Raw genomic sequence first — 26,898 nt, forward strand, 5'->3', positions numbered from 1 at the left:
TGCTCTCACAGATACAGTATAAAGTCAAGTGTCCAAACAAAACATTGATTCATCACAAACGCATTCCTGATCATGAATAAGTCATCTCTTGGAATATGTAGAGTATTTTGCAATGGAGAAAACAGTAGCCTAAACGCATTAGGATCTATCGCTAAAACTGTCATCATTATAATACAAAAGGAATCGGTTACATTTAATGTTGAATTAAATGTAACCTACACCCATCCAGGCCATCCTATGCACCCAAATCAAATTTAGAAACACGGACAACCTTGTTTTTTTTCCCCCTAAATTACATTTATTTCACAGTATGACCATAACATAAAAACATAAACAACCAACCTAGAAGTAAAGCAGTCCTAATATCAAATGGGTCTGCACATAACGTCCTGTGCACTGCAATTACAACTGCAATAAATAATGTTATGAGATTGATGTTTTAAATAAATGTTTGAATATAAAAAAAATGAAATACTTAAACATTAAACTAAACCACCAATAGGTGGCGGCAAGTGACCGTCTTAATTAGTGAGTCATTCATACAAAAGATTCGTTCAAAACGCTGAATCATTCAGTAACAAAACACTGCTGTAGCTTTCCTTTGGAACTATTTTAGCTGGTGAAATAGAACAAAAACAGTTAATATGGTTTGTGTCTAAAATGTAAGTAACTTAATAATAAATATTAACTACGCTACTTGTTTATTTAATAAACAATAAACAGTAACATTTTCAATCGTGATAATATTCAGCAAAACAGCTCCTTTAGTTGTGTTATGTTAAACTAAATCATATGGTATAAATAAAAAAAACAACAATTAGAATTTGTACCTCAGTACATTGCTTCTGTGAGATTTCTGTGTGCTCATTTGTTTTGATTTCTCCACGAATGTAACGTTAGACGGGTGCTGCTCGCATTTTCTGTTTTAAAGTCGAATCGTAGCCTTGCCAGTCAAGACTAACAGATTCATGATTTAATTTTTTTATTGTTATTAATATTAATAATAATTTTATTGAATGACGAATTCAAAAATGATCACTGGTAAAGGTAGTAATATAAAATAATAATAATTAAAAAAAAATACAAAAACCGCTGGCTGGCAGCAGGCCAACTTAGTCGCCAGGCCAGCGGGAATTGTCCCGGTGCTCCCGATGGCCAGTCCGGGCCCGTGCGTCACAACATCATGAAGCGTGCAGCACATACAGACACTATATTTATCTCATTATATTGCAGCCTTTTCTGTTTGATGTCTTTTGAGTAACAGTTGCTGAACATAAACACGGTGTCCTCAAATCATCAGTCTCACGGTATTGTATATAAAAACTGCAACTTTACAAAAAAATAAAACAATAAACAGTTATCGGTGTCAACGTGTAACAAAAAGGAAGTATCGGGACATCCCTAACTTTTATTATCAAGTAAGAGCAATATTTATTTTAGCTTAACTGTGTGAATTGGCCATTTAGTTCAAAATCATGCAAGAAATATGTCGGGGGTAATCTGTGGTTTCTATCATGGACGATGGTGATTGGCTAAGAGGGAAATCACTCTTGCTTTTACAGAACAGCTTCTACTGCTGCAGTATGCTAATAGAAAACTGCTGATATCATTGCTGAATGCCACACTGCCTGCATTGACTCTGCAGTGTGTGTGTGTGTGTGTGTGTGTGTGTGTGTGTGTGTGTGTGTGTGCGCATGCGTGCGTGTGTGTGCGTGTCAGGGTCTACCAGAGCTCCTCTTACCCATGCAGTAAGGAACGTACCACCTACGCCTCTCGCAGGGAGGATTGAAATCAATCGTGTCTCGTTCTGCCTCAGTGCCTCATGAGCTCATTAGTGAAACGCTGTCATTCACCTCAACACAACCCCGAATATCAGCTGGTGATTGAGTTTTCTCCCTAAGCCTGACGGGATAGTCCGTCCTCAAGGGACACGGGCCGTCCGACCCCTTCTCAAGGGATTATCTGTAATATTACACCTGCTTTCTCCAGATACAGAGCAGCCTCGCCTCGGTGCAAAGTCTTCTCGGAAATCATCATCTGGATCATAAAGTTACATATTTACAGATTTGTTCAGATTGAGCTGAACTGTTAAGGCGTGTGATTTTTCATATTTGGGTCAATGATGTAATCCTTATTTATTTATTTTTGTATGAATCTATTGTTTTTCAAAAGTATTTTAAACATGTAATTCACCCAAAGCATCCTTGCATACACTGTTTACAATTTCTGAGTCATTTTTATATTTTCTCTGCAGTTTAAATTCAAAAATGTCTAAGTTAAAAAAAGACTCAAGAAATGTTGGCATAAGTAGTTGTTGTTATTATTATTAAAAAAAATTAAGTTGAAATATTATAATTTTTTTAAATATTGTTATTTCAGGTAGCCATTTTGTTGTCATATGACAAAAATAAAAACAGAACAAAAATATTTTGATATAATTACATAACATGCCTTTTCATAAAAATTAGAAAATATAATTATGTTATGTTTTGGTCATATGGAGGAACCTTTTAGAAAACTTCTTGATATTCTTGACTCAAGAAAATTTTCGTAAAACATATTTTTACCATGAAATTTTTTTTCATGAATTATTAAGTTGTTTACTCTCACATGGAACATATTTTATTGAACATATACACCACTTCTTTTATTTTGGTAGAAAATGCTATAAATGTTTTTCAAAAATGCAGAAAAACCAACATGGACAGAAACATTTATACGAACTTGACAAATGTGTTTTAAACTATATTTATTTATGTATTTATTTATTTGATCTATGTACAGGTTACAGTATACTGCAAAAAAAGAAATCACATTCTTAATCAGTATTTTTGTCTTGTTTTCAAGTAAATATCTAAACGACATTAGAAAAAGAGACATGACGTAAGATATTAAGTCTATTTTCAGAGAATTTTACACAATTTTGTTCAAAGCAAAGAAAAACTTTTGCATAATTGCATTTATTTTTCTGAATCCATTAACAAAAATGTTTTTCTTGTTTAATATATAGACCACACCAAATTTTTGGTGAGTTTGAATTCAATTTCTTGCTTTGTGAATAGCGATTTATAAGAGTACTGAATAGTTTGACAATAAATAGTGGACAATATGGTCTTTACTGGCCTGTTAACGACCTTCTTTTAAAAAATGGGCCGTCCTTTCAGAGGCAATTAATGGGTCATATTATCTGACATGCTGCTTCTCCTGCGAGACATGTGTCAGAAAGAAAAATAGCCAGTGAAGCTGTCCGCAGGATCGAGTTGACTTCCGCTGGAACAAAAGCCACAGCATCATTAACTCAACGCTGAACTGAATCTGAAGGGTCGAGATACGAGTCTCTGCAGGGAATGCTGACTGCAATGAATATCCCTGTTAACTCATACCATCCTTCTCATGTGCTCATATGAACACAAAACCTCTTAATGAAAGCGAATGAATTGAAAATCAAAGTTAAAGTTCATCATCAAAGTTATCTGCACTAAAGAGTAGGAATATTTGTGATAGTTTGGATTGGTGTTGTCAATACATATTACGTTTCTTTATTATGTACATTTGATGTTATTCCACATACAATGCGTTGGATTGGTCACATCAATATAAAGACACACTACGGAAGCTTTCTTGTTTAATTGTTCATTTGTAATAAATAAAATAGTCTTCTTGCTTTACTCCTGTTGGCTACGGTAAGCCTACGATAATAGTTTTATATTCAGAGCTGTCGAATTCCATTTGGCGGGAAATTTCCCATCTGCTGATTAGCTGATCTTGCTCAGACATCATGGGGTGAATTCACTAAACAGTCGTGCGTGTTATTTCAGTGCATAAAACCTCCTCTGCCTGGCCAAAAAAAAAAGTTGCATACTCTAATATTTATTTGAACCGCCTTTAGCTTTCATTACGGTGCCCATTCATCGTGGCATTGTTTTGACAACCTTAAGCAACATTTATTTCCATCCAGAGTTCCATACATTTTTGGCGGAGATATTGTATTGATGGCGGGAGAGTCGATCAAATTAAAGTTTTCTCCAGCACATCGCAAAGATTTTCAATGGGGTTAAGGTCAGGACGCTGTTGTGGCCAATTCATTGTGCTTCATTCACCAAACTCCATGCTGTTTTCCTGGTGCAATAGACATTGTGCTAGTACCACCCGAGGAAAGCAGGCAGTAAACTGAATTTTATTAAAAAGAGACATTTGTGTGCATTTTCTATAGATCATGGCAATTATAATTCATCCTTTAAATTGACCAAAATTGGATTCATCTGCAGAGGAGAGCATTTCGAACCCTTGATGTAAAAACGCAAATAGCTTGCAATTGCATGTTTTAACCACAGATGTCGATAGAGAGCAAATAATTATGTAGTGTAGCTTTAAATATGTTACCAATTGAACATTGTATGTAGATGCTATCATAGATTGAGGTTTTGACTTGCAAAAGTGATTCGTAAAATTGCAAGCATCATGGGTTGAAAATGAAAGAAAAAAATCTGTACAATTTTTAACCGAATGACATTATTTTCCAGCAAAAAGTGTGATGCATTTATAGCTGTTATGAAGTTACATTTTAGCTACTTTTTTTTGTATTATTAAATTTGAATGAAAAAATATCATATTAGTTCTCTGACATTAATATTAAAATGTTGCTAAAACTTCAATTTGTCATAGTGGCTTTGTGGCCTACTCGACCAGCAGAAGAAATCCATGTTGTCGAGCCCTGATACCATTAAACAGTATATTTTCTATGTATAGATGGTAGAAAACTATATAATTTGCATTCACATAATATAAATGTGACATTATTTGTCTGCAGCCCAAGCCAACGAAGGGCCGTATGCGCATCCACTGTCTGGAGAATGTGGACAAAGCTCTTCAGTTCCTCAAGGAACAACGTGTGCACCTGGAGAATATGGGCTCCCATGATATTGTCGATGGCAACCACCGACTCACTCTCGGACTCATTTGGACCATCATCCTCCGTTTCCAGGTAAAGTGCATCATTCGGTCTGCTCCCCTGATAACTGCCTGATAACAGCTTGTTCAAATGGATTTCGTAAAAGAGGTTTTACTATATTGTGTTGCATTTTCGTGTTCGTAACAGATTCAGGACATCAGTGTCGAGACCGAAGACAATAAAGAGAAACGCTCGGCGAAGGACGCGCTGCTTCTGTGGTGTCAGATGAAGACCGCTGGGTGAGTTGGCGTTCAGAACTCATGCTAACTCACCAAACGCTCCTGTAATCGTGTCATTGATTTCTGACTGTTCTCGTGTGTGTTTCACAGCTATCCAAATGTCAACATCCATAACTTCAGCACCAGCTGGCGCGATGGAATGGCGTTCAATGCCCTCATTCACAAACACAGGTACGAATTTCGTCAATCTAAATATATGAGTAATTTAGCTGGATTCAGAGCAGGTGCATATGTGAATACATTTGTTCTTACTCTCGTTCTAATGACAAATCTTGTTAACTCAAAGGCCACATCCAAACTAATCCGTTTTCGTTTAAAAAAAAATTTGTTTCTATCTGTCTGTCTGTCAGTCCGTCTGTCTCTCTGTCCGTCTGTCTGTCCATCTGACTGATGGTATTTCAAATGGGCCAATGGAATTTTTTAACTTTCAAAAATTCAAATGTAAACAAACCCACTCTCTTTCTCTCTCTCAATCTCTCTCTCTCTCTCTCTCTCTCTCTCTCTCTCTCTCTCTCTGTGTCTGTCTGTCTGATGGTTTATCTGGCTTTCTATGTGACAGTCTGTCTGATTGTTGGAAATTTCAAATGAACCAACAGAATGTTCATTAAATCAAAAAACAGAGATTTCAAACTAAAACTGATTATGGAAGTTTGGTTTAGATAACACATTATGTAGCTCATCCTAAAGTCTCTTTTGTCTCATGTTTGCAGACCAGACCTGATTGATTTTGACAAACTAAAGAAGTCCAATGCACACTACAACCTTCAGAATGCTTTCAACCTGGCCGAACAGCACCTGGGTCTCACCAAACTCCTGGATCCAGAAGGTACAAGCCCTCACCTCATCAAGCTAAAGAATAAACCATAATAAACAATAAGATAAACAAAAATAATCCAAGTGTGTGGTCTTCTGTGCAGATATCAGCGTAGACCACCCTGATGAAAAGTCTGTCATCACCTACGTCGTCACATACTACCATTATTTCTCCAAGATGAAGGCCTTGAAGGTGGAAGGCAAACGGATCGGAAAGGTCTGTTTCCTTTGACCTTCGTCATTTCGATATATAATGCATTTCTAATGCCAAACGACATTGATTTGTCATTATTAGGTGCTCGACAATGCCATCGAGACTGAGAAGATGATCGAGAAGTATGAATCTCTGGCTTCTGATCTTCTGGAATGGATTGAACAAACCATCATCATTCTCAACAATCGCAAGTTTGCGAACTCTCTAGTGGGAGTCCAACAGCAACTTCAGGCCTTCAACACTTACCGGACAGTCGAGAAACCCCCAAAGTGAGTCTATCGGTGTTTCCTGCTTGGCCAGTCAGCAATTCCAGTGCCACGGCTCAATTACATTGAGTTTTGAGCTTGTAGACAAAATAATTCAAATAAAATAAATAGATGTCATTGCATGCAAAACACAGTTTGATTCACAAAAGAATGATGAATGCTTCCCCGCTGCAAAAACAGAAAGTTGTAAATATTGGTACTAACATTTTCTTCAGCCGTAACTTTCAGTACAGAAAGGGGTTGTTCACATGGGACAAATTCTAGTTTAAAAAAGTATTGTAGAGTGTAAAGAGCATTGAAATTCTCGTGTTGAACAGATGAAGCATTTATAAGCGTATTTAATCGATAGTTGTTCGGTGCATGATTTAGCTTGGATTAAATCAAACTCAAATGAACAGAGTTGAATTTTAAACTCTTCTTTTTCGCACAGATTCACTGAGAAGGGCAACCTAGAGGTGCTTTTGTTCACTATCCAGAGCAAAATGAGGGCAAATAACCAGAAAGTGTACATGCCAAGAGAGGGCAAACTCATTTCAGACATCAACAAGGTGAGAATAACTTTATTATTTGAACACATTCATCGATATTAGGAGACTTTAACTTAAGGAACTACAAGTACGTAGTGTCTTTGCTACTTTGAACTGGCTAGATACCAGGATATTACCATGTTTTTTGTTGTTACTGTGTTTTTTGGACATGTACAATGGTATATATCAAAGTACGTATGGCATTACAATCTGATTCCATCACATCCGTTTCCATCAAACAAATACCGTAGAGTTTTGCTACAGTTTGTACACTTTTTGAAGGAGATCCCATAGTACATTACTATGAGTGTTAGTAACTAAGATACTTTGGTGGAAAGCTTTATTACCATTGTATATATTTGTATGGTCAGCTTGTTTGGGTTGATTGTGTGCTTGTGTTGTCGTAGGCGTGGGAGCGTCTGGAGAAGGCAGAGCACGAGCGCGAGCTGGCGCTGAGGACCGAGTTGATTCGTCAGGAGAAGTTGGAGCAGCTCGCCCGGCGCTTCGACCGCAAGGCCGCCATGAGAGAAACCTGGCTGAGCGAAAACCAGCGCCTCGTTTCCCAGGTAACTTTGGGGAAACTGTAATGAAACCGAGAAGTTTTCCATGGCCAAACATTTTAAAAAGAAAAAAAAAATATTGAATTACTATTTTTATGGCCCGAGCGCCGATGGTTTGAGGACCCTATTGTTGTTCTAGGCGTTTATAATTTTTTCCCAAATGAATCGCATTTTTGAGGGCCTAAACATACTCAAAAACTCATGAAACTTTTCACATTTATCAGAAGTGCCGACAATTTACATCTGATATGGGTTTCAGAATTAGGTGTGGCAAAATGACTCAATAGCGCCACCTACAAACATTCAATGATGTGCGCTTTATGCTTTTTTTCACGTACACATACAAAAATTGGTACACCTATGTAGCATGCCAATACCTACAAAAAATATATTAGACCCATGCCCTAAACTTAACAGGAAGTCAGCCATTTAGATTTTTCTCTTAAATTTTTGCTAATTTTCTTGCCATTTCCAGGCCTCGTACTTTAACAAACTTCTCCTAGAGATTTCATCAGATCTACTTCATATTTGGTTATTGTAATCTAAAGGCCTTGGCGATACTAAATTGCGAAGCTTATGAGTTTTCGCTGCATGGCGTGGCCGTGACGGTCTGACAGATTTCGATGTTTCACCATGAAACAGGAAGTTGTTATAACTCATACATACAATGTCCAAACTGCCCCAAACTTCACATGTTTGATATGTTTCACGTGTTTTGACATGTTTGTCCCGGCATGAATACATCTACGTGCCAATATTCAGTTATAGGCATAGTGCCACCTACTGGCAACAGCCAATTCCAGGTCTTGTACTTTACAAACTCCTCAGTCCTTTAGTCAGTCTTAATCTAAAGGTCTTGTTGATGTTAAATTGCAAAGCTTTTGAGTTTTCGTTGAAGGGCGTGTCTGTGGCGTGACACCTGTTTTCTGGGCATTTATAATTTTTTTCCCAAATGAATCACATTTCTGAGGCCTAAACATGCTCGAAAACGAATGAAACTTTGCACACATCTCAAAAGTGGGGAAAATGTACATCTGATACTGGTTTTAGAATTAATTGTGGCAAAATGGCTTTATAACAAAGTAGCCCTCACGCTACATTTCACCTACACATGTAAGAAAATCAGTAGGCATATGTAACATCAACACGTACAAAAAAGTCTCTTAGAACCATATCCTAAACCCAACAGGAAGTCTTTTACTCTACAATTTTTGTTACGTTTTTGCCATTTACGTTCCAGGCCTCGTACTTTAATAAACTCATCCTAGAGGTTTCATCAGATCAACATCACATTTCTTTGAATGGCGTGTCCATGGCGGCCTGACAAAATTTGATGTTTTGCCATGAAACAGGAAGTTGTTACAACTCAAACATAAAATGTCCAATTTGCTCCAAACTTCACATGTTTATAAGAGTCCCAGCCTGAACACTTCTATATGCCAATATTCAGTTATAGTCATAGTGCCACCTATTGGCAACAGGAAATGACATGTTTTGCACTGATACACTCTTAACAACATTTAAGTGCTAAAAAATGGTAAAAATAAATAAAGTGACATTCCCCTGGCACAGCAGCCCCAACGTGCACCAGGGTGCGAGGGCCCTTTCATCACTTTATAGCAGCTTTAAAAAAAAATGTAAAAATGTTTTAACATTTCATATACTGAGCCACTTAGAGGACAGGGTGGGATTTATTTATTTATTTCTGAAATAGTTTTGCATTCCCTCCCAATAAATTGACCATAGGTTTACTACAATAACAATATATTAACCATAATATTATAGTGAAATCATAGTAATAATACTGTACTATGGTTTTGCTACAAATACCATGATATATTTAGAAAAAACATAATATCCACAATATTATGATTTTTATTACAATAGTTTTCGTTTTCCTGTAATGTTACTATGGTTTCACTATGAATATCATGGTTAAAATATGGTTACTGTTGTTAAAACGTTGTAAATTTATTGCGAGGGACCGCAAACTTTTGTGTGGGCAAAACTATTTCAGAAATAAAAATTCCTGTCCTATCCTCCGTACCCCAATGTTTCTCCAAACCCGCATGACTTTCTTTCCAAAAGGCAACATCAAATATGGGAAATCTCATTGGTTTGATGTTACTGACGTGTCTGCCTTTTTTATTTGGGCACTGATCATGAGTTGATCAATGATTTGTGTGTGAATATTGAAATAGGTTCAATTTGTTCATAACACAAAGTGATCATTTGACTTCAGAAGACCTTGCAAAATAGTGCACGTTTACTGTGGTTTTACAGTTCGGAGTCACAATTTAGTTTCAGTATGGCGAAAAGGCACGTGAAAATGAGTTAAAATGAGGGAACGTAATTGATGACAGAATTTTTATTTTTTGCTCTGGATGTCCACTTTGAAATACACCATACTGTGCCATAAATTAATCGCTTAAAGGTGCTGTAAACGATTTCAGCTTTTTTCCACAAGCTGAGCCGCTGGATTAGCCACACCCGCTCTTTCCAAAACCCTGCACTCCAAAGATACCAAACAAGTTTTATTAAGACTGACATTGTGTTTCACTGAAACTACAATACTATGAGAACGGGCAAAATGATTGACAGGCAGCATTGACCGCGGCCCGGAGACACTTTTTTTTGTTTGCTGTTTACAGAGGTTTATTGCTGTCACAGAGATTACAACACTCAGGGAGTAGGAAAATATTTTGCATACCTTTCCATTAAAGAAATTCACTTACAGCACCTTTAACTAGTTGAACAGAGAATTTGTATTCACCTGTTGTATTTTTCACATCTTCTGCAGGACAACTTTGGATTCGACTTGCAGGCGGTGGAGGCAGCTACCAAAAAACACGAAGCCATCGAGACTGATATCGCGGCATACGAGGAGCGCGTGCTGGCGGTGGTTGCCGTGGCAAAAGAGCTGGAGACGGAGAACTATCACGACATCAAGCGCATCGCTGCTCGCAAAGACAACGTGCTGCGACTGTGGGAGTATCTATTGGAGCTCCTGAAGGCTCGCAGACAGCGGCTGGAGATGAACCTCGGACTGCAGCGCGTCTTCCAGGAGATGCTCTACATCATGGACTGGATGGATGAAATGAAGGTGAGGTTTTTGAAGCTTTAATAAAAAGTGAATTGTCATCTGATCAAGTTGGGATGACTTTGGTGGAGTTTCATATCTTGATGGTTCTCTCGTCAGATGTTGCTGCTGTCTCAAGACTACGGGAAGCATCTGCTGGGAGTAGAAGATCTGCTACAGAAACACGCTCTGGTGGAGGCCGACATTGCCATCCAGGCCGATCGCGTGCGAGCCGTCAACGCCAACGCTCAGAAGTTTGCCGTGGACGAGGAGGGTAAGAAGAGAGAAACTGCTGTCTATAAACATTTGTTAACATCGTCTTGTTTCTTGCCTGAATTCTTTATTTAACCCTCTGGGGTTGACGAATGTGCCGGCGCGTCCTGCTGGATTTTTTTCGTCATTACAGCGGAAACAACATAAAATAGTCATTTTGAAAAGAGTAAACTTATTTTGTAAATAGAACTTGCATAAAAGTGTTTATTTAACCAACTTTTTACTCTGCAGGCTACAAACCCTGTGACCCTCAGGTAATCCGTGACCGCATCGCCCACATGGATTTCTGCTACCAGGAACTGACGCAGCTTGCGGCCGAACGCCGCGCTCGTCTCGAAGAGTCCCGTCGCCTCTGGAAGTTCTTCTGGGAGATGGCCGAGGAAGAGGGCTGGATTCGCGAGAAAGAGCAGATCTTGTCCTCTGATGACTGCGGAAAGGATTTGACGGGCGCGGTGCGGCTGCTGAGTCAACACCGCGCCCTTGAGGACGAAATGAGCGGCCGCGCTGGTCACCTTCAACACACAGTGCGCGAAGGTCAAGTCATGGCGGACGCCGGCCACTTCGGCGAGGCCAAGATCCGTGAACGTATCGCTGACGTCCAGGCGCAATGGGCCGCACTGGAACAGCTAGCCGCAGTGAGGAAAGCTCGTTTGGAAGAAGCCTGCAATCTTCACCAATTCCAAGTCGACGCAGATGATGTAGACGCCTGGACTTTGGATGCTCTACGAATTGTCTCCAGCGCTGACGTCGGTCATGATGAATTTTCCACACAAGCTCTGGTCAAGAAACACAAGGATGCTTCGGCCGAGGTCGCCAGCTATCAACCGGTGATCGACGCCCTTCAGGAACAGGCTCAATTGCTGCCTTCCGAACAGGCGCAGGCGGCAAAAGTTAACGAACGACTGGTGGGTATTGAGGAGCGCTATAAGGAGGTGGTAGAGCTTACCAGGCTGAGGAAACAGGCCCTGCAGGATGCGCTGGCACTGTATAAGATGTTCAGTGAGGCAGACGCTTGCGAACGTTGGATCGATGAGAAGGAACAGTGGCTGAACAGCATGGAGATTCCAGAGAAACTTGAAGACCTGGAGGTCATTCAGCACAGGTGAGAGGTTAAGGAGTATTCATCGCTTTCTAGATGTATTTAACGCAAAGGGGAATTTCACTATCCCTGCTGTAAAATAAACAGCTTTATGCAGACTAAGGTGGTTTGCAGGTTTTAGAAGGTTTAGCTTGTCTACCGGCCTGGTAAACCTGGTTTTTAGCTCAATTAGCTGCTCTACCATTCTGGTCAATATGTTTTTTTAGCTCATTTAGCTGGACTCCCAGCCTGGACACTTTGGTGTTTAGCTGGTTTAGCACATCTGCCAGTATGGTTAAGCTAGGTTTTTTTTAGCTTGTTTTTAGCTGTTTTTTCTGGTCTACCAGCCAGTCCCAGCTGGTGTTTAGCTGGTTTAGCACATCTCCTAACCTGGTCTAACTAGTATTTACCTGGTTTAGGACATCTCCCAACCTGGACCAGTTGGTGTTTAGCATATCACCCAGCCTAGTTAAGCTGTTTTTTTTTCAGCCTGATTTTAGTTGGTTTTGCAGGTCTACAAGCCTACTCAAGCTGGTCTTTACCTGGTGTAGCACATCTCTCAACCTGGCCCAGCTGGTGTTTTGCTAGTTTAGCACATTTCCCAGTCTGATTAAGCTGATTTATTTATTTTTTTTGCTTGTTTTAGCTGGTTTTCCTGGTCTACCAGCCTGGTCAATCTGGTGTTTAGCTGGTTTAGCACATCTTCCAGTCAGGCTGAGATGATTTTTGAGTTGTTGTTGTTTGTGGGGTTTTTTTGTGCTTGTTTTGCTAGTCTACCAGCCTGGTCAAGCTTGTCTTTACCTGGTTTAGCACATCTCCTAGTCTGGTTGAGATTATTTTTAGCTGTTTTTTTTGTTTGTTTGTTTTGCTGGTTGTTCTGGTCTACCAGTCTGGCCAAGCTGGTGTTTACTAGGTTTAGCACATTTCCCATCCTGGTCAAGCTGGTCTTTACCTGGTTTACACATCTCCCATCCTGGTCAAGCTGGTCTTTACCTGGTTTACACATCTCCCAACCTGGTCAAGCTAGTCTTTACCTGGTTTACACAGCTCCCAACCTGGTCAAGCTGGTCTTTACCTGGTTTACATATTTTCCAACCTGGTCAAGCTGGTCTTTACCTGGTTTACACATCTCCCAACCTGGTCAAGCTGGTCTTTACCTGGTTTACACATTTCCCAACCTTGTCAAGCTGTTCTTTAGCTGGTTTAGTACTAGTGGTCGACCGATATATCGCAGATGCTGATTAATTGGCCGATATTCAGAATTGTTTTATTATTAGCATCAGCTGATAAATTTACCCCTTTGGCCGATTTGTTTCATGAGGGTGCTGAGAATTGACTGCTTGCATGTGAAGCAACTGAGACATATAAACGACCAATCACGGTTCGTTTTGCCATCGTGTTACTATAATGATAGACCGGTGTGCAACACAGTGTCATTTAAACGGTCTACATATCAGAGCCACGGCAGAAGAGTTTGAGCACATAATTGTCTAATGATAAAAAGGCAAATAACAATAAATCTAATGTCATATACATCTGTAAATATGCGCATATCTCATTTAAACAGATGTAATAAACCAAATTCACAAAGTGTGATAAAACAGATAATAAACCAACCTCACACAACTTCAGCAGATCCAGCATCCTGTTGAACGCTCAGAAATCTTCCTCTGAAGCACGTATTCTAACAGTCTCTCCTCAACAGTTCCCTGTAACTTTACTAATGATAAAAGGCAAATTTCCTTCTTCCTAATATATTAATAATTTCTTCATTTACAAATAAATAAAAAAACAGAAATCAGAAGAAACTGCAATCTCATTGAATTGAAATAAAATATAATTTTTTTAGATTCTTTGTTACAAAGTTAAAGTTTAGTGTGAAACTGGAGTAAATATAGTGCTAAATAATAGTTTAGAAATTTTTAAAAATGTTATGTTTTATGTTATTTACTATATTAAATTGTGTGATATATCGGCATTGTATTGGCCTATCGGCCACCCTGCTCTCTGGATATCAGCATCAGTCATTAAAAAATCCATATCGGTTGATTACTATATAGCACATCTTCCAGCATGGTTAAGCTGATTTGTTTAGCTGGTTTTGCTGGTCTACCAGCCTGGTCAAGCTGGTCTTTACCTGGTTTAGCACATCTCCCAGCCTGGCCAATCTGGTGTTAAGCTGGTTTAGCATATCTCCCAACCTGGTCAAGCTTATTTAGTTGATCTACCAGCTAGTTTTCCAGCCTGACCAGCTTACAGGTGCCCAACATTTCTCTAAAACCATAAACCACCTTACTCTGGTTTGAGCTTTTTTTTTTCAGCAGGGTATACAGCTGCATGCTATATGTGAAGAACCCTGCAGTTTGTCAGAAGGTTGTCACTCACTCTTCACATGCCATGTGTTTCTTCAGTCACATTAACTGACTGAATGATGGCCGACCAGTTCAGAATGACTGAGAAAAATTGATTTAGTTTAAAAAGCATTTTCTGGTCCAGCTGTTCATGCTGAGTCACCCCAGAGGAAAACAGCAATTCATATGTATTTCTGAAGCATTCCTGTGGCTTGATAGCTGCTTAAATTTACACTAAATGTTCCTTGACCACACTGTGGTCAAAGTTCTCATTCTCCATTTCTCAAGGACAAAAAGATTCTTTGCCATTCTTAAATGTGCTTTCTCTAAAAATTATTGAGATGAAAAATGTTGTTTTAGGTTTGAGAGTTTGGAGCCAGAAATGAATAACCAGGCATCTCGTGTGGCTGTGGTGAATCAGATCGCCAGGCAGCTGATTCACAATGGACACCCGAGTGAAAAAGACATCAAAGCTCAACAAGACAAGCTCAACAATAGGTGAGTCATGCAGTGCAAAATATATGAGATTCACATGTAGATTTTTTAAGTTTGATTTCATAAATCTGGGACAATTTTTGATGCCTCAAGAACACCCATTTTCCCCCATCCAATCACTTCCTAATGGAAAAATTCAAATCCCAACCTACATACTTTTTTGTTTCACATAGAAATATGCTACATCATGGAGATAAAATGTGTTGCATAAAATATGACCTGTCACCTTTCCATAGATGGAGCCAGTTCCGTGACTTGGTTGACCAGAAGAAAGAGTCGCTCCACTCTGCCTTGGGCGTACAGAACTACCACCTTGACTGTAATGAGACCAAGTCCTGGATTCGTGAGAAGACCAAAGTTATTGAGTCAACTCAGGAGCTGGGCAATGACCTGACGGGCGTAATGGCCCTCCAACGCAAGCTCACCGGCATGGAACGTGATCTGGCCGCCATCGAAGCCAAACTGGGCGACCTCCGCGGCGAAGCTGAACGCTTGGCCGGCGAACATCCCGACCAGGCCAAAGCCATCACCGGACGTTTGGCGGAAATCAACGCAGTTTGGGAAGAGATGAAAGAGACGCTACATAACCGCGAGGCATCTCTCGGGGAAGCCAGCAAGCTCCAGCAGTTCCTCAGGGAGCTGGACGATTTCCAGTCGTGGCTTTCTCGTACGCAAACAGCCATCGCATCCGAAGACATGCCGAACACATTAGCTGAGGCGGAGAAGCTTCTAGGGCAACACGAGGGCATCAAGAATGAAATTAACAACTATGAAGAAGACTACCAGAAGATGCGAGACATGGGCGAGATGGTGACACAGGGACAGACGGATGCTCAATACATGTTTCTCAGACAAAGACTTCAGGCTCTGGATACGGGATGGAATGAGCTGCATAAGATGTGGGAGAACCGTCAAAATCTCCTGTCGCAGTCGCACGCCTACCAAATCTTCCTGCGAGACACCAAACAGGCCGAGGCGTTCCTTAACAACCAGGTGAGATGGGCAGATGTTTTTCATCATTGTTAGTGTTTTCTAAATTAGGGATGCATCGATCCGAAACTGACGTATTTAACAGGATAGGACATCTATCCGACAAACCCAATTATAATCCAATACTGTGTGATAATCATGGTTTCTATCGTCAAGCTCCAAAACTGGTATAAAAGAACCCTAAAAAACCCATTAAAGTAGTTCATTTGACTCGTACATTTTATTTATTAGTTAGATGAATAGATATTCTGAACTGATTAAGAAAAAAACGCTGAGAAAAAAAATGCCCACCCAATTTCAATGTTGTGGTAGCGAGTTTTTCACATTCAAGGAATTTTGTGATTTATTACATTCGGATTCACGTTTGTGAACTGGGTTGATTGGAGCAATGGAGGAGTCCGTTCTTTTATTATTCCCTTTTTTCAAGCACACAGAATCGACGGTCACCATCGATAACAACTCAATGTTATTTTGTAAAGATATATATATATATAGGAGCACTCTTGCAACACACTCTCTCGCTGTCGTGCTTTCTGGTCACTCTCTCTCCCGCACGATCCTTTGCAGTCGACCTTTATCCCTCTCGAAGGCTTGATTAGCCTAATATGGGACCGGGTGTGTAGGATCACGAACCGGCCCCACCCTGCCACATTCCTCCCTCATTCTCTCAGGCTGGGGATCCCCCAGCATGATGTACACCCCTCTTTCCCTGGGGGAGGGTGTGCCCTAAGCCCCGTCTGCTGGCAGGTCATCCCCGTCTACCTGGACGAGGGGGGGGGGGGGTACTTCCTGTAACAGTGTAGGTGTGGCGTGTGATACTATGGCTGGGGAGGCGGTGCTGGGGCCGTCAACGTCGGCTCCGCGTCAGACGAGGGAGTTCCCGTCCTCGGGGGTTTCCCTCTGGAGCAGTCGCGTGACGAGTCCCTCAGGCACACCTTCGATCAAGTGAAAGTAATTGATGGTCAACAGCTCCAGCCCGGTGTTGCGCTCACATACCCGTACTTTTCTGTTATCAAAGAGCGGTTGTATCGATTGACGCAGGACACTCAAATCAAAGAGATTACAACTCAGCTGTTAGTACCGAAGAGCCGACGGGAAACACTCTTCCAGGCGGCTCACTATAATCCAATGGCCGGCCACTTGGGTCACGACCCGGCCCCGCCCTGCCACAACGTTAAATTTCGAATTTCGCATTTTATTCAAATACCATTACTGTGCCAGTACATTAAAAACCTGTGGTCAAAACCACATTTTTGCCTTACATTGATTTGCTACAGTAAGCCTACGATAATGAGCTGTCATGTTCGATTTCAGGCTTTCGTCATTTGTCCTGTTACGTTGTGTCGGTGAACATAGAAAAGACTTGTTGGGATATACATCTTGTTGGACTTTCTTCTTACTTTCATTCTTAAGCTCAAATGTCAACATTTGTGGCATGATGTTGATTTCCACAAATGTAAAAAAAAGAAGCAAAAATCGTGTTTTAAGTAAGATACGTACAATGGAAGTGAGAGTCAATAAACATTCAAATATACAATTTAAAGTATAGGCACAAAACGTAAACTTTATACATGTTAACACGATTTTAGTGCAATAAAATCACTTACCTATCTGCGTAAAGTTATATCCAACTGCAACATCACCATGATGACGTAATGCTGGTAAATCATGTAATCAATTTGATCTCAATAAAATCACATTTACACATATAATATTCATGTCTATTTGTGACTATACTTTTGAAACGGTGTGTATTTTTACGATTACTGACTGCCCCCATTCACTTTCATTATAAGTGCTTAACTCTAACCATGTTTTTTTGCTTCTTCTTTTTATTTATTAATGAGAGACAAGTTGAAACAATTGTTCATGTCGTGTAGGAATATGTTCTGGCTCACACTGAGATGCCCACCACACTGGAAGGCGCAGAGGCTGCTATTAAGAAACAGGAAGACTTTATGACCACCATGGACGCCAATGAAGACAAGATCAATGGTGTGGTGGAGGCCGGGAGGAGACTGGCCAGTGACGGAAACATCAATGCAGAGCGCATCCAGGAGAGAGCAGCGTCCATCGATGATCGGTAACAACAACACATAGACCAATTAATCTCACACAGGTGGACTGAGGATATTGCGTAAAAGGTGTGATTGTTTTGTGACCTTTAACCTGCAGGCATAAGAAGAATCGTGAGGCAGCTGTGGAACTCCTCATGAGACTGAAGGACAACAGAGACCTGCAGAAGTTCCTACAGGACAGTCAAGAGGTCAGCTGACCTTTGCCCTCTTGCCCTGTTTTTCCATAATGTGTTACGATTTGTAATACAGTAAGCGTTCCTAAAATATTTCGATAAACATAACGGTCTTGTTCACCATGCAGTTGTCACTGTGGATAAATGAGAAGATGCTGACAGCTCAAGATATGTCTTATGATGAAGCACGTAATTTGCACAGCAAATGGCTCAAACATCAGGCTTTCATGGCCGAATTGCAGTCCAACAAGGAGTGGCTCGACAAAATCGAGAAGGTAAGTTATAAAGCATCTTATCTTGCATTTATTTACAAGTATTACCATGTTTTTTTGGTAATATACCATGGTAATATCATGTTGTTTTGGACCTTTACCATGGTCGCCAAGGTATTCTTTGAAGTTCAATGAATGTAAAGGATCTGACAACAAGAATGTACTATGGTACAAGGATGGAGTCATATGCTAATACCAATGTACTTTGATATATGTACCCCGATATTGAAATTCAAATGCCATATACCAAAGAATACCATGGTATTACCATGATACCATGTACAAACACATCTTAATACCATGGTACTGTTTTGTCAATGTAATGGCCAATCATGTGTGTAATTATGGTACACATTTTGTCTGTTCGTCTTACATAATTGCTTTTGGTTTCTCTGCAGGAAGCTAAACAATTGGTATCAGAGAAACCTGAGACTGAAGCTGTTGTGAAGGAGAAGTTGGCGGCTCTTCAGAAGATGTGGACCGAACTGGAATCCACGACTCAAACTAAAGCTCAGTGTCTGTTTGACGCCAACAAGGCCGAGCTGTTCACCCAGAGCTGTGCTGATCTTGACAAATGGCTGGTGGGCTTGGAAGGTCAAATCCAATCAGACGACTACGGCAAAGATCTGACCAGCGTCAGCATCCTGCTCAAAAAACAACAGGTGTGGAGATGTTGTTTTTTATGTCTTTTGGCTGTCCAGTCAAATAATAAGACGAGGAGATCCCGATAAAAATCATGTTGCTAGTGTTGTGTTTCGATATCATAAGGGCAATGGATGGTCAGTATTCAGTACATAGTGTGCTTTGTCCACATTAGGCTACGTCTACATTAATCTGGATATATTTGAAAATGCCGTTTTTGAAACGCTCTCCATCCACACTGCCGTATTCAAGCGTTTTACAAAAGTTGCTCGTCCACACTAAAACATTTGAAAACACTTAAATCTGTTACTGCGCATGCGAAAAATCACCAATGGCTCGTGTTTCGTTGCTGGACAGCAATTCCGAGTAATCCTCAGAGAAATGCATTGTGAATGTTGTACAAAGTAACTTTTATCTTTAACAATGCGATCAAAGTGAATAACAGGCACAATAATGCCTGTACGATGTGGGCCGCCATCTTGATTGTTTTGGGTTTAATGGATCATATGACTGCGTCACATGGCAACAAATACGTTTTCAGATATCTTTGTCTTCATGTTGTACTGTGGACCACACACGTGTTTTCAAATTTATCCACTTGGGAAAGCGTTTTAGAAAAGCTCAGGTTTCACTGGACATAAGTGGCTTCTCAGGCTACATCAACATTAATCTGGATACATTTGAAAAATATGTTTTCGTTTTTGAAACGCTCTCAGTCCACAATGCCATTTTAAAGCGTTTTTCAAAAGTTGTTTGTCCACACTGAAACGTATGAAAACTCTTAAATCCCTTTACTACACATGCAAAAAATGCTGTTCCATGTGCGGTCTGAAATGCAATTATCCTCGCGTTCCATCGCCAGACAAATAATGCAATGTGAAGGTTGTAGTAACACAAAGTAACATTTATTTTTAACAGTGCTATCAAAGAGAAAAGCAGGCACAACAAAGCTGCCACAATATGGGCCGCCATCTTGATTGTTTTGGTTTGAATGGATCACATGACTGCATCAAAATGGGCAGTGGTGGCTCAGCGGTTAAGGCTCTGGGTTACTGACCAGAAGGTCGGGGGTTCAAGCCCCAACACCGCCAAGACACCACTGTTGGGCCCTTGAGCAAGGCCATTGACCCTATCGCCAGGGGTGCCGTATCATGGCTGACCCTGCACTCTGACCCCAGCTTAGCTGGGATATGAGAAAAATAAATAATTTCACTGTATATATATATATGCAGAAATGTATGTATAATGTGTGACATTTATTTATTTATTTATTATCACATGACAGCAAATACGTCATCGTTTTCAGATAGCTCAGTCTTTGCGTTGTAGTGTGGACTACACAGGAGTTTTAAAATGTATCCACTTGGGAGAGTGTTTTCGAAAAGCACGTTTTTACTGGCAAAAATTACGTCTCAGTGTGGATGGAAGGCTAAAACGTAGAGAGAAATATGCGTATTGAAACGAAAACGTATTAGTGTGGATGTCGCCTTAAATGTCATGTAAACAAGGAAAAAACTCCATAGAAAATATTTTTCATTTGTCTTTATTCAGATTCCACAAAGTGCTCCGTGCAAAAAGAGACAACTATTTAATGCGTCCGCAAATGTCATAGATATTCGTTGTAATTCAATGGACCAGGGAAAAATTAAAGTTGCCGACCCCTGGTCTAAATGTTTGGGACCCCTCTTCTAATTTGAATGTTTATTAGTACAAGATAGATTGAAGTCTGAGGTCTCTACAGAATCAAGAATCAAGAAGTGTTTTTATTGTTTGCTCAGATGTTAGAGAAACAGGTGGAGGTGCGTCAGAGAGAGGTGGAGGAGCTCCAGTCTCAAGCTCATGTTCTGAGACAGGAGGGGAAGGAAACTGATGAGGTTGATGGACGCAGGAAGGTGGTCGAGCAAAAGTTCAAGGAGCTTCTGGATCCTCTGATTAAGAGGAAGAACTTCCTCATGGCGTCTCGTGAGATCCACCAGTTCAACCGCGACGTTGAGGATGAAATCGTGAGTTCTATGTTACCCTATATAATGTTTGCTACATTATTTGCACTAACCCTAACATAACCCTTACTTTAGGTTATGGGATGAGTGGTGATAAATTGACTGCATCTTTTTCCTTTCATTATGTAATTTTGACTTACAGTCTGTGCCTGTATGTTTGGGTGTAAATGTTGAAATCGTTTTGTCTGCAGCTTTGGGTCGAGGAGAGAATGCCTCTAGCTACGTCAACAGATCATGGCAACAATTTACAGACTGTTCAGCTGCTTATCAAGAAAAACCAGGTAACCTGATAAGGGTTCTTTGCATACAGGTATAACAGTTTTAAACACATACCAAATGCCTTTGTTACCTTGCGCCCTCTGTTGTCCATCCACAGACACTACAGAAAGAGATTCAGGGCCACCAGCCGCGCTGTGATGATATTTTTGAGCGCAGTCAGAGCATTGTGAAGGCTGACAGCCCCAGCACCGAGGCAATCCAAACACGTCTGACCGACCTTCAGGAGCTATGGACCCTGATCATGCAGGAGACGGAGAAACGCCACACAAGACTCGAGGAGGCCCATAAAGCCCAGCAGTACTACTTCGACGCCGCTGAGGCTGAAGCCTGGATGAGCGAACAGGAGCTTTATATGATGTCAGAAGAGAAGGCCAAGGTACAGTATGTTGACTTGAACCATTTGGAATTTAGCATTAATTGGGCACTTATATAAAATATAAAATGGTAACCGTAGTTTCCTGTTTCTACTGATATAAAAAAAAATGGAAACTACACAATATAACCATGGTAAAACCTCACGTAGCCTTGTGATTGAAGTTATAAGCTAGTAACCCAAAGGTTACGAGTATGGTACGGGAAAGCCCACCATGTGTCCTTCTGCAAGACACTTAGTTTCAGGTTCGGATTGTCTTCTGGTCCTGTTCTAATATGTTGTCCTGCTTGTTGATCTCAGGATGAACAGAGTTCAGTGGCCATGCTGAAGAAGCATCAGATCTTGGAGCAGGCGGTGGAGGATTACGCCGAGACTGTGCACCAACTGTCCAAGACGAGCCGTGGCCTTGTTGCCGCCAACCACCCAGAGAGGTGCAGAACCCTAAATCTACATCTAAATCTATATACAGTATGATTCCTAATCTAGACTGAACCAATATGTCTGCATGTGGACTGTGCTCATTTTTACACGACTTTGTCTTACACCAAAAGCTTTTCAATGATGTCTTACAATTAACTCTAATTGTATGTGTGTGTGCGTGCGCGCTGTAGTGAGAGAATTGGAATGCGACAATCACAAGTGGATAAACTTTACGCTGGACTGAAGGACCTATCAGAGGAAAGGAGGGGCAAGCTGGAGGAGAGGTTCCGCCTCTTCCAGCTGAACCGGGAGGTGGATGACCTGGAGCAGTGGATAGCTGAGAGAGAAGTGGTTGCTGGATCTCACGAACTGGGACAAGACTACGAACACGTAACTGTGAGTCAAGAAACACACATACTCAATTCATTTAATCAGGCTGAGCCGATTGATTAATGAGGTGATGTTTAATTATCACTTAAAGTAATGAAAAGATCTCATATTTATGCCATGCTCTCAAGCCAGAAAATGAATTGATTATAAACTGTAAAGCTGTCTGAATGAAGAACACATTCAGTCTGTTTACTGGATTGATTTGAGCGTTTTCGTATTAAAGTCTGCTTTGTTGATGAGCTGGGTTTGAAGACATTGTTAAATGACATCAATGTACAAAATGGTCCGTTGCTGCTACAAAGAGTCTAAATAAATATATATGTGATTTTTATTTCTTTCTCTATCGCAGATGTTGCAAGAACGTTTCCGCGAATTTGCTCGCGATACAGGAAACATCGGTCAGGAGCGCGTGGACGGCGTCAACCGTATGGCCGACGAGCTTATCAACGCTGGTCATGCTGATGCAGCGACGGTTGCTGAGTGGAAGGACGGTTTGAACGAGGCGTGGGCAGATCTGTTAGAACTCATCGACACGCGCACGCAGATCCTCGCCGCTTCCTACGAACTGCACAAGTTCTACCACGATGCCAAGGAGATCCTGGGCCGCATCCTGGACAAGCATAAGAAGCTTCCAGAAGAACTGGGCCGAGACCAGAACACGGTGGAGACGTTGCAGAGGATGCACACCACCTTTGAGCATGACATTCAAGCGCTTGGAACACAGGTGCGTTAGTTAAATAATGAAACATACACAAGCGGTTCTTCAGCGGTGAAGATGTTATATTTGACTCTTCGCTAATGGTGCATTCTCGCAATTACAAGTTTCCATCTTTAAAAAAACATTCATGCCACGTAATTACAAGTTGGATGCTCATAACATGTTGAGAAAGTCATGTAGGACTTACATTTTTTTTGTTTATTTTTATTTCTTTTTTGATTTTCTCCCGTTTTTCTCCCCAATTTGGAATGCCCAATTCCCAATGCACTCTTAAGTCCTCGTGATGGCGTAGTGACCTGCCTCAATCTGGGTGGCGGAGGACGAATCTCAGTTGCTTCCACGTCTGAGACCGTCAATCCACGGCTTGTCGTCAATCCATGGCTTGTTGAGCGCGTTACCGTGGAGACATAGAGCATGTGGAGGCTTCACGCTATTCTCCGCGTCTTCCACACACAACTCACCACGTGCCCCATTGTGAGCGAGAACCACATTATAGTGATCACGAGGAGGTTACCCCATGTGACTCTACCCTCCCTAGCAACCGGGCCAATTTGGTTGCTTAGGAGACCTGGCTGGAGTCACTCAGCACACCCTGACAGTTGTCATCGCGTAATTACAGTAATTCTGGCATGACGTGAACACAGCATGAGCACTGCCCTACGATCCAGATCTACCTTAGCAACTGTTGCTGTTCACCATATTTTCAAGCAAACATTTGTTCTTTTTTTATTTTCATCTGAGGAAGTCCTATGTGTTTGGATAGTTTTAAATTTAATTTAAACGAAATTATACCAAAACATGGTAACATTTTTAAAATTTGTGGTATAATGTAGACTTTCATCCTTTTCTTTATAAAAAGCAAAAATCAATGTTACAGTGAGGCACTTACAATGGAAGTGAATGGGGCTAATCCGTAAACATTAAAATACTCACTGTTTCAAAAGTATAGACCCAAGACATAAACAATATGTGCATTAAAATTATTTAAATGTGATAAAATCCCATACTAACCTTGCCATGACGACGTAACGCTTTAAACACAAAACAACCATAAAAACATGATTTAAACAACTTTACAGCTCAAATAATACACAAGTTTTAACAGAAGAATTAATGCAAGTGCTATAATTAAATTATAAGCTTCACATTTCTGACTTTAAACTCTAGAAAAATTGGCCACATACACTTCCATTGGAAGTGCCTCACTGTAACCTCCATTTTTGCTTTGTTTTTATTTATTTTCTTTATAAGAAAACGAGAGATGAGTAGAAATGATTTGTGGTAATCAACATTATGCCACCAATGCTGTTGATTGAGCTTAACTTGTTTTGAACCCGGAATATTCCTTTAAGGTGCATCCGATTGTTAAGAACCTATAACAGATTAAGCAAAAAGTGTGAATAACATAATATATTACCCAATGGTCCATGAGTTAGTACAGATGAAATTCATACAATGTTATGCCATTTGGTCTCACTGCTTCCCCCTACTGGTTTTCTCAGGTAAGGCAGCTGCAGGAAGATGCCGTACGTCTGCAGTCAGCGTATGCCGGAGATAAAGCCGATGACATCCAGCGCCGCGAGAGTGAAGTGCTGGAGGCCTGGCGCAGTCTTCTGGAAGCGTGCGAGGGCCGACGGGCACGACTGCTTGATACCGGAGACAAATTCCGCTTCTTCAGCATGGTGCGCGACCTCATGCTCTGGATGGAAGATGTCATACGCCTGATCGAGACTCAAGAGAAGCCCAGGTGTGTGTGTCTGTTTATGTGTTAACATGCAGAGTCTAAAATACACCTTTTACTACACTTTCCAGTGGTGGATAAATCAGGAAAATGTTGTATAATTTTTTTTTTACCTGCCACGAAAATGTATTTTGCATTATTTTATTTAAAAAAATATTTAACTTTTTTCCCTTGTATATTAGCGACAAATACTCAGATTGAGAACTCTCATTTGGTGCTTCGGAGTGTTAATTTTGGACCCTGTTCATACACCAGAAGATGTCTACATCTGAAAAAGCTAAAATGTCAAAAGTTGTGTTGGTTAGGGTTAGTCTATAGTTGTTATAGTTAGCTTTAGGTAGTTCTACATCAGCATGGAGGTATTTATCTGTTTTTGTACCTGCTTGTTTTCAGGGATGTGTCCTCTGTGGAACTTCTCATGAACAATCACCAGGGAATTAAAGCTGAAATTGATGCCCGTAATGACAGTTTCACCACCTGTATCGAGCTGGGCAAATCTCTCCTGGCAAGGAAACACTATGCATCAGAGGAGGTGGGTGTCAAACAAATGTGAATAATATAAAGGATAAAAAAGGGAAAAACGTTGTGTTTTTCACAAAGCTATTAAAAATGTGTAGCCACTGGTTCTCATTGGGAAACTGGGTAACAAACATTCTTGAAAAAAGAAAAATCCAAGGCACACATGTGACACGAATTAAAAAGCCTTTATTTAACTGGGCTACAACATATAAAATGGCCAACGTGTTTTGGCTAAAGAAGCCTTCATCAGGAATGGAGTCCGTTTTTCTTGCAGATCAGGTCTACCCTAAAAAACGTGTCCAATTGTCTATAAATCCTATGCTATTCTGTGGACACCACTTAGACATCTAGCCATTCAGTGACACTAATATACTATAAACCTTGTCACTACGAGGAGCAGGGAGGGGGCCAGAGCATATTACGGTATCTGACATAGTTTTTGCAAGTTCACAAACCTCTTTAACATCTCTAATGATCTCAGACTAGCAAAGCCAGACATCATTAGTGCCGACATGAATAACAATCTTAAAAAAGTCTATGACTAGCTTTAGACAGTACTTGTAAATTTGATTTGATGTCAGTTGCTCTGGCTCCTGAAATGCATTTTACTATGGTGGCTGGAGTCTCTCTCTCCACGTTCCTTACAATAGAATCATCTATAACCAGGGCGTTTCCAACAGGCTTCTCAGTGGGTGCATCACTGAGTGTGAATCTATTAGAAATCCTAACAGGAGAGGGGTGTCGCTTTGCTGAGCAAGTGTGCCGCTGAGACATCACCCAAACTCCCTGCCGAGGGGGCTCTGCAGCCAGAACCAAAGTGTGTGAGTTGCTCGCTGTTCTACCCACATCCGAAACAGTATTTACTGGCTTCTCTTTCTCACCGACCTCCACTAGCTTTCGGATGTGTGCCTCTAAATCATTAACCTTCTCCGTCAGCCTGACTAAATCCTTACATTTATCACATGTGTATCCTTCACTGCAGACTGAATAAGCTATAGTTAACATATGGCATGCAATGCAAGTAGCAATAATGTGTGCTGATACCACGACTTACCGCAATTGTTTGTTGTTGTGGTGGTTCCTGATCAGCGTTGCTTTGAGATTGATGCAATAATCCATGTAAACACAGAAGAGAAAATATCTGCGCCTGGTAAAATTCATGCAGTTTAATCGAGGTAAAAATAGAAAGCCTTATTCCAGTCTTTTTTTCAGTGTATGTAAATAGTGCTTGAAATCAAAAGATTCCAGAATTATCTCTCATAAGACAGCAGTATATTTTGGTAGGTCATCCATAAAAGTATATATACATATATATTTCTTAATTAGGGATAGAGAGCAATTCCATGGAAAATAAAGTTTTAAACAAAGGCACAAAACCCCTTTTAAATTGTTCATTAAGATCTATATTTTACTGTATTATATTGCTATAATGGATTTTTTTTTGTAGTAAAAATGGC

At 40.5% G+C, this 26,898-nt stretch overlaps 2 protein-coding genes across 3 annotated transcripts in view; one reads left to right on the forward strand and one right to left on the reverse strand.

The window, feature by feature from the left end:
* Positions 1-26,898, reverse strand: part of LOC127625863 (tudor domain-containing protein 3-like) — a 636,076-nt gene that overhangs the window by 429,579 nt on the left and 179,599 nt on the right. The window lies entirely within an intron of this gene.
* LOC127625858 (spectrin beta chain, non-erythrocytic 1-like) overlaps positions 1-26,898 on the forward strand; it is a 108,285-nt gene that overhangs the window by 66,323 nt on the left and 15,064 nt on the right. For both annotated transcript variants that reach the window (XM_052101272.1, XM_052101274.1), the window contains 25 exons: positions 4,811-4,984; positions 5,099-5,190; positions 5,281-5,361; positions 5,901-6,016; positions 6,108-6,220; positions 6,299-6,486; positions 6,914-7,031; positions 7,418-7,576; positions 10,371-10,673; positions 10,770-10,923; positions 11,154-12,024; positions 14,712-14,849; positions 15,083-15,839; positions 17,717-17,919; positions 18,012-18,102; positions 18,216-18,362; positions 18,758-19,021; positions 20,780-21,004; positions 21,193-21,282; positions 21,378-21,656; positions 21,954-22,084; positions 22,265-22,469; positions 22,813-23,187; positions 24,684-24,928; positions 25,316-25,454. In XM_052101272.1, coding sequence (XP_051957232.1) covers positions 4,811-4,984; positions 5,099-5,190; positions 5,281-5,361; positions 5,901-6,016; positions 6,108-6,220; positions 6,299-6,486; positions 6,914-7,031; positions 7,418-7,576; positions 10,371-10,673; positions 10,770-10,923; positions 11,154-12,024; positions 14,712-14,849; positions 15,083-15,839; positions 17,717-17,919; positions 18,012-18,102; positions 18,216-18,362; positions 18,758-19,021; positions 20,780-21,004; positions 21,193-21,282; positions 21,378-21,656; positions 21,954-22,084; positions 22,265-22,469; positions 22,813-23,187; positions 24,684-24,928; positions 25,316-25,454 — 5,658 coding nt within the window. The remainder of the gene's footprint in view (positions 1-4,810; positions 4,985-5,098; positions 5,191-5,280; positions 5,362-5,900; positions 6,017-6,107; positions 6,221-6,298; positions 6,487-6,913; positions 7,032-7,417; positions 7,577-10,370; positions 10,674-10,769; positions 10,924-11,153; positions 12,025-14,711; positions 14,850-15,082; positions 15,840-17,716; positions 17,920-18,011; positions 18,103-18,215; positions 18,363-18,757; positions 19,022-20,779; positions 21,005-21,192; positions 21,283-21,377; positions 21,657-21,953; positions 22,085-22,264; positions 22,470-22,812; positions 23,188-24,683; positions 24,929-25,315; positions 25,455-26,898) is intronic.

The sequence above is a fragment of the Xyrauchen texanus genome, chromosome 32 (genome assembly GCF_025860055.1).
Source record: "Xyrauchen texanus isolate HMW12.3.18 chromosome 32, RBS_HiC_50CHRs, whole genome shotgun sequence".
Classification (NCBI taxonomy): Eukaryota; Metazoa; Chordata; class Actinopteri; order Cypriniformes; family Catostomidae; genus Xyrauchen; species Xyrauchen texanus.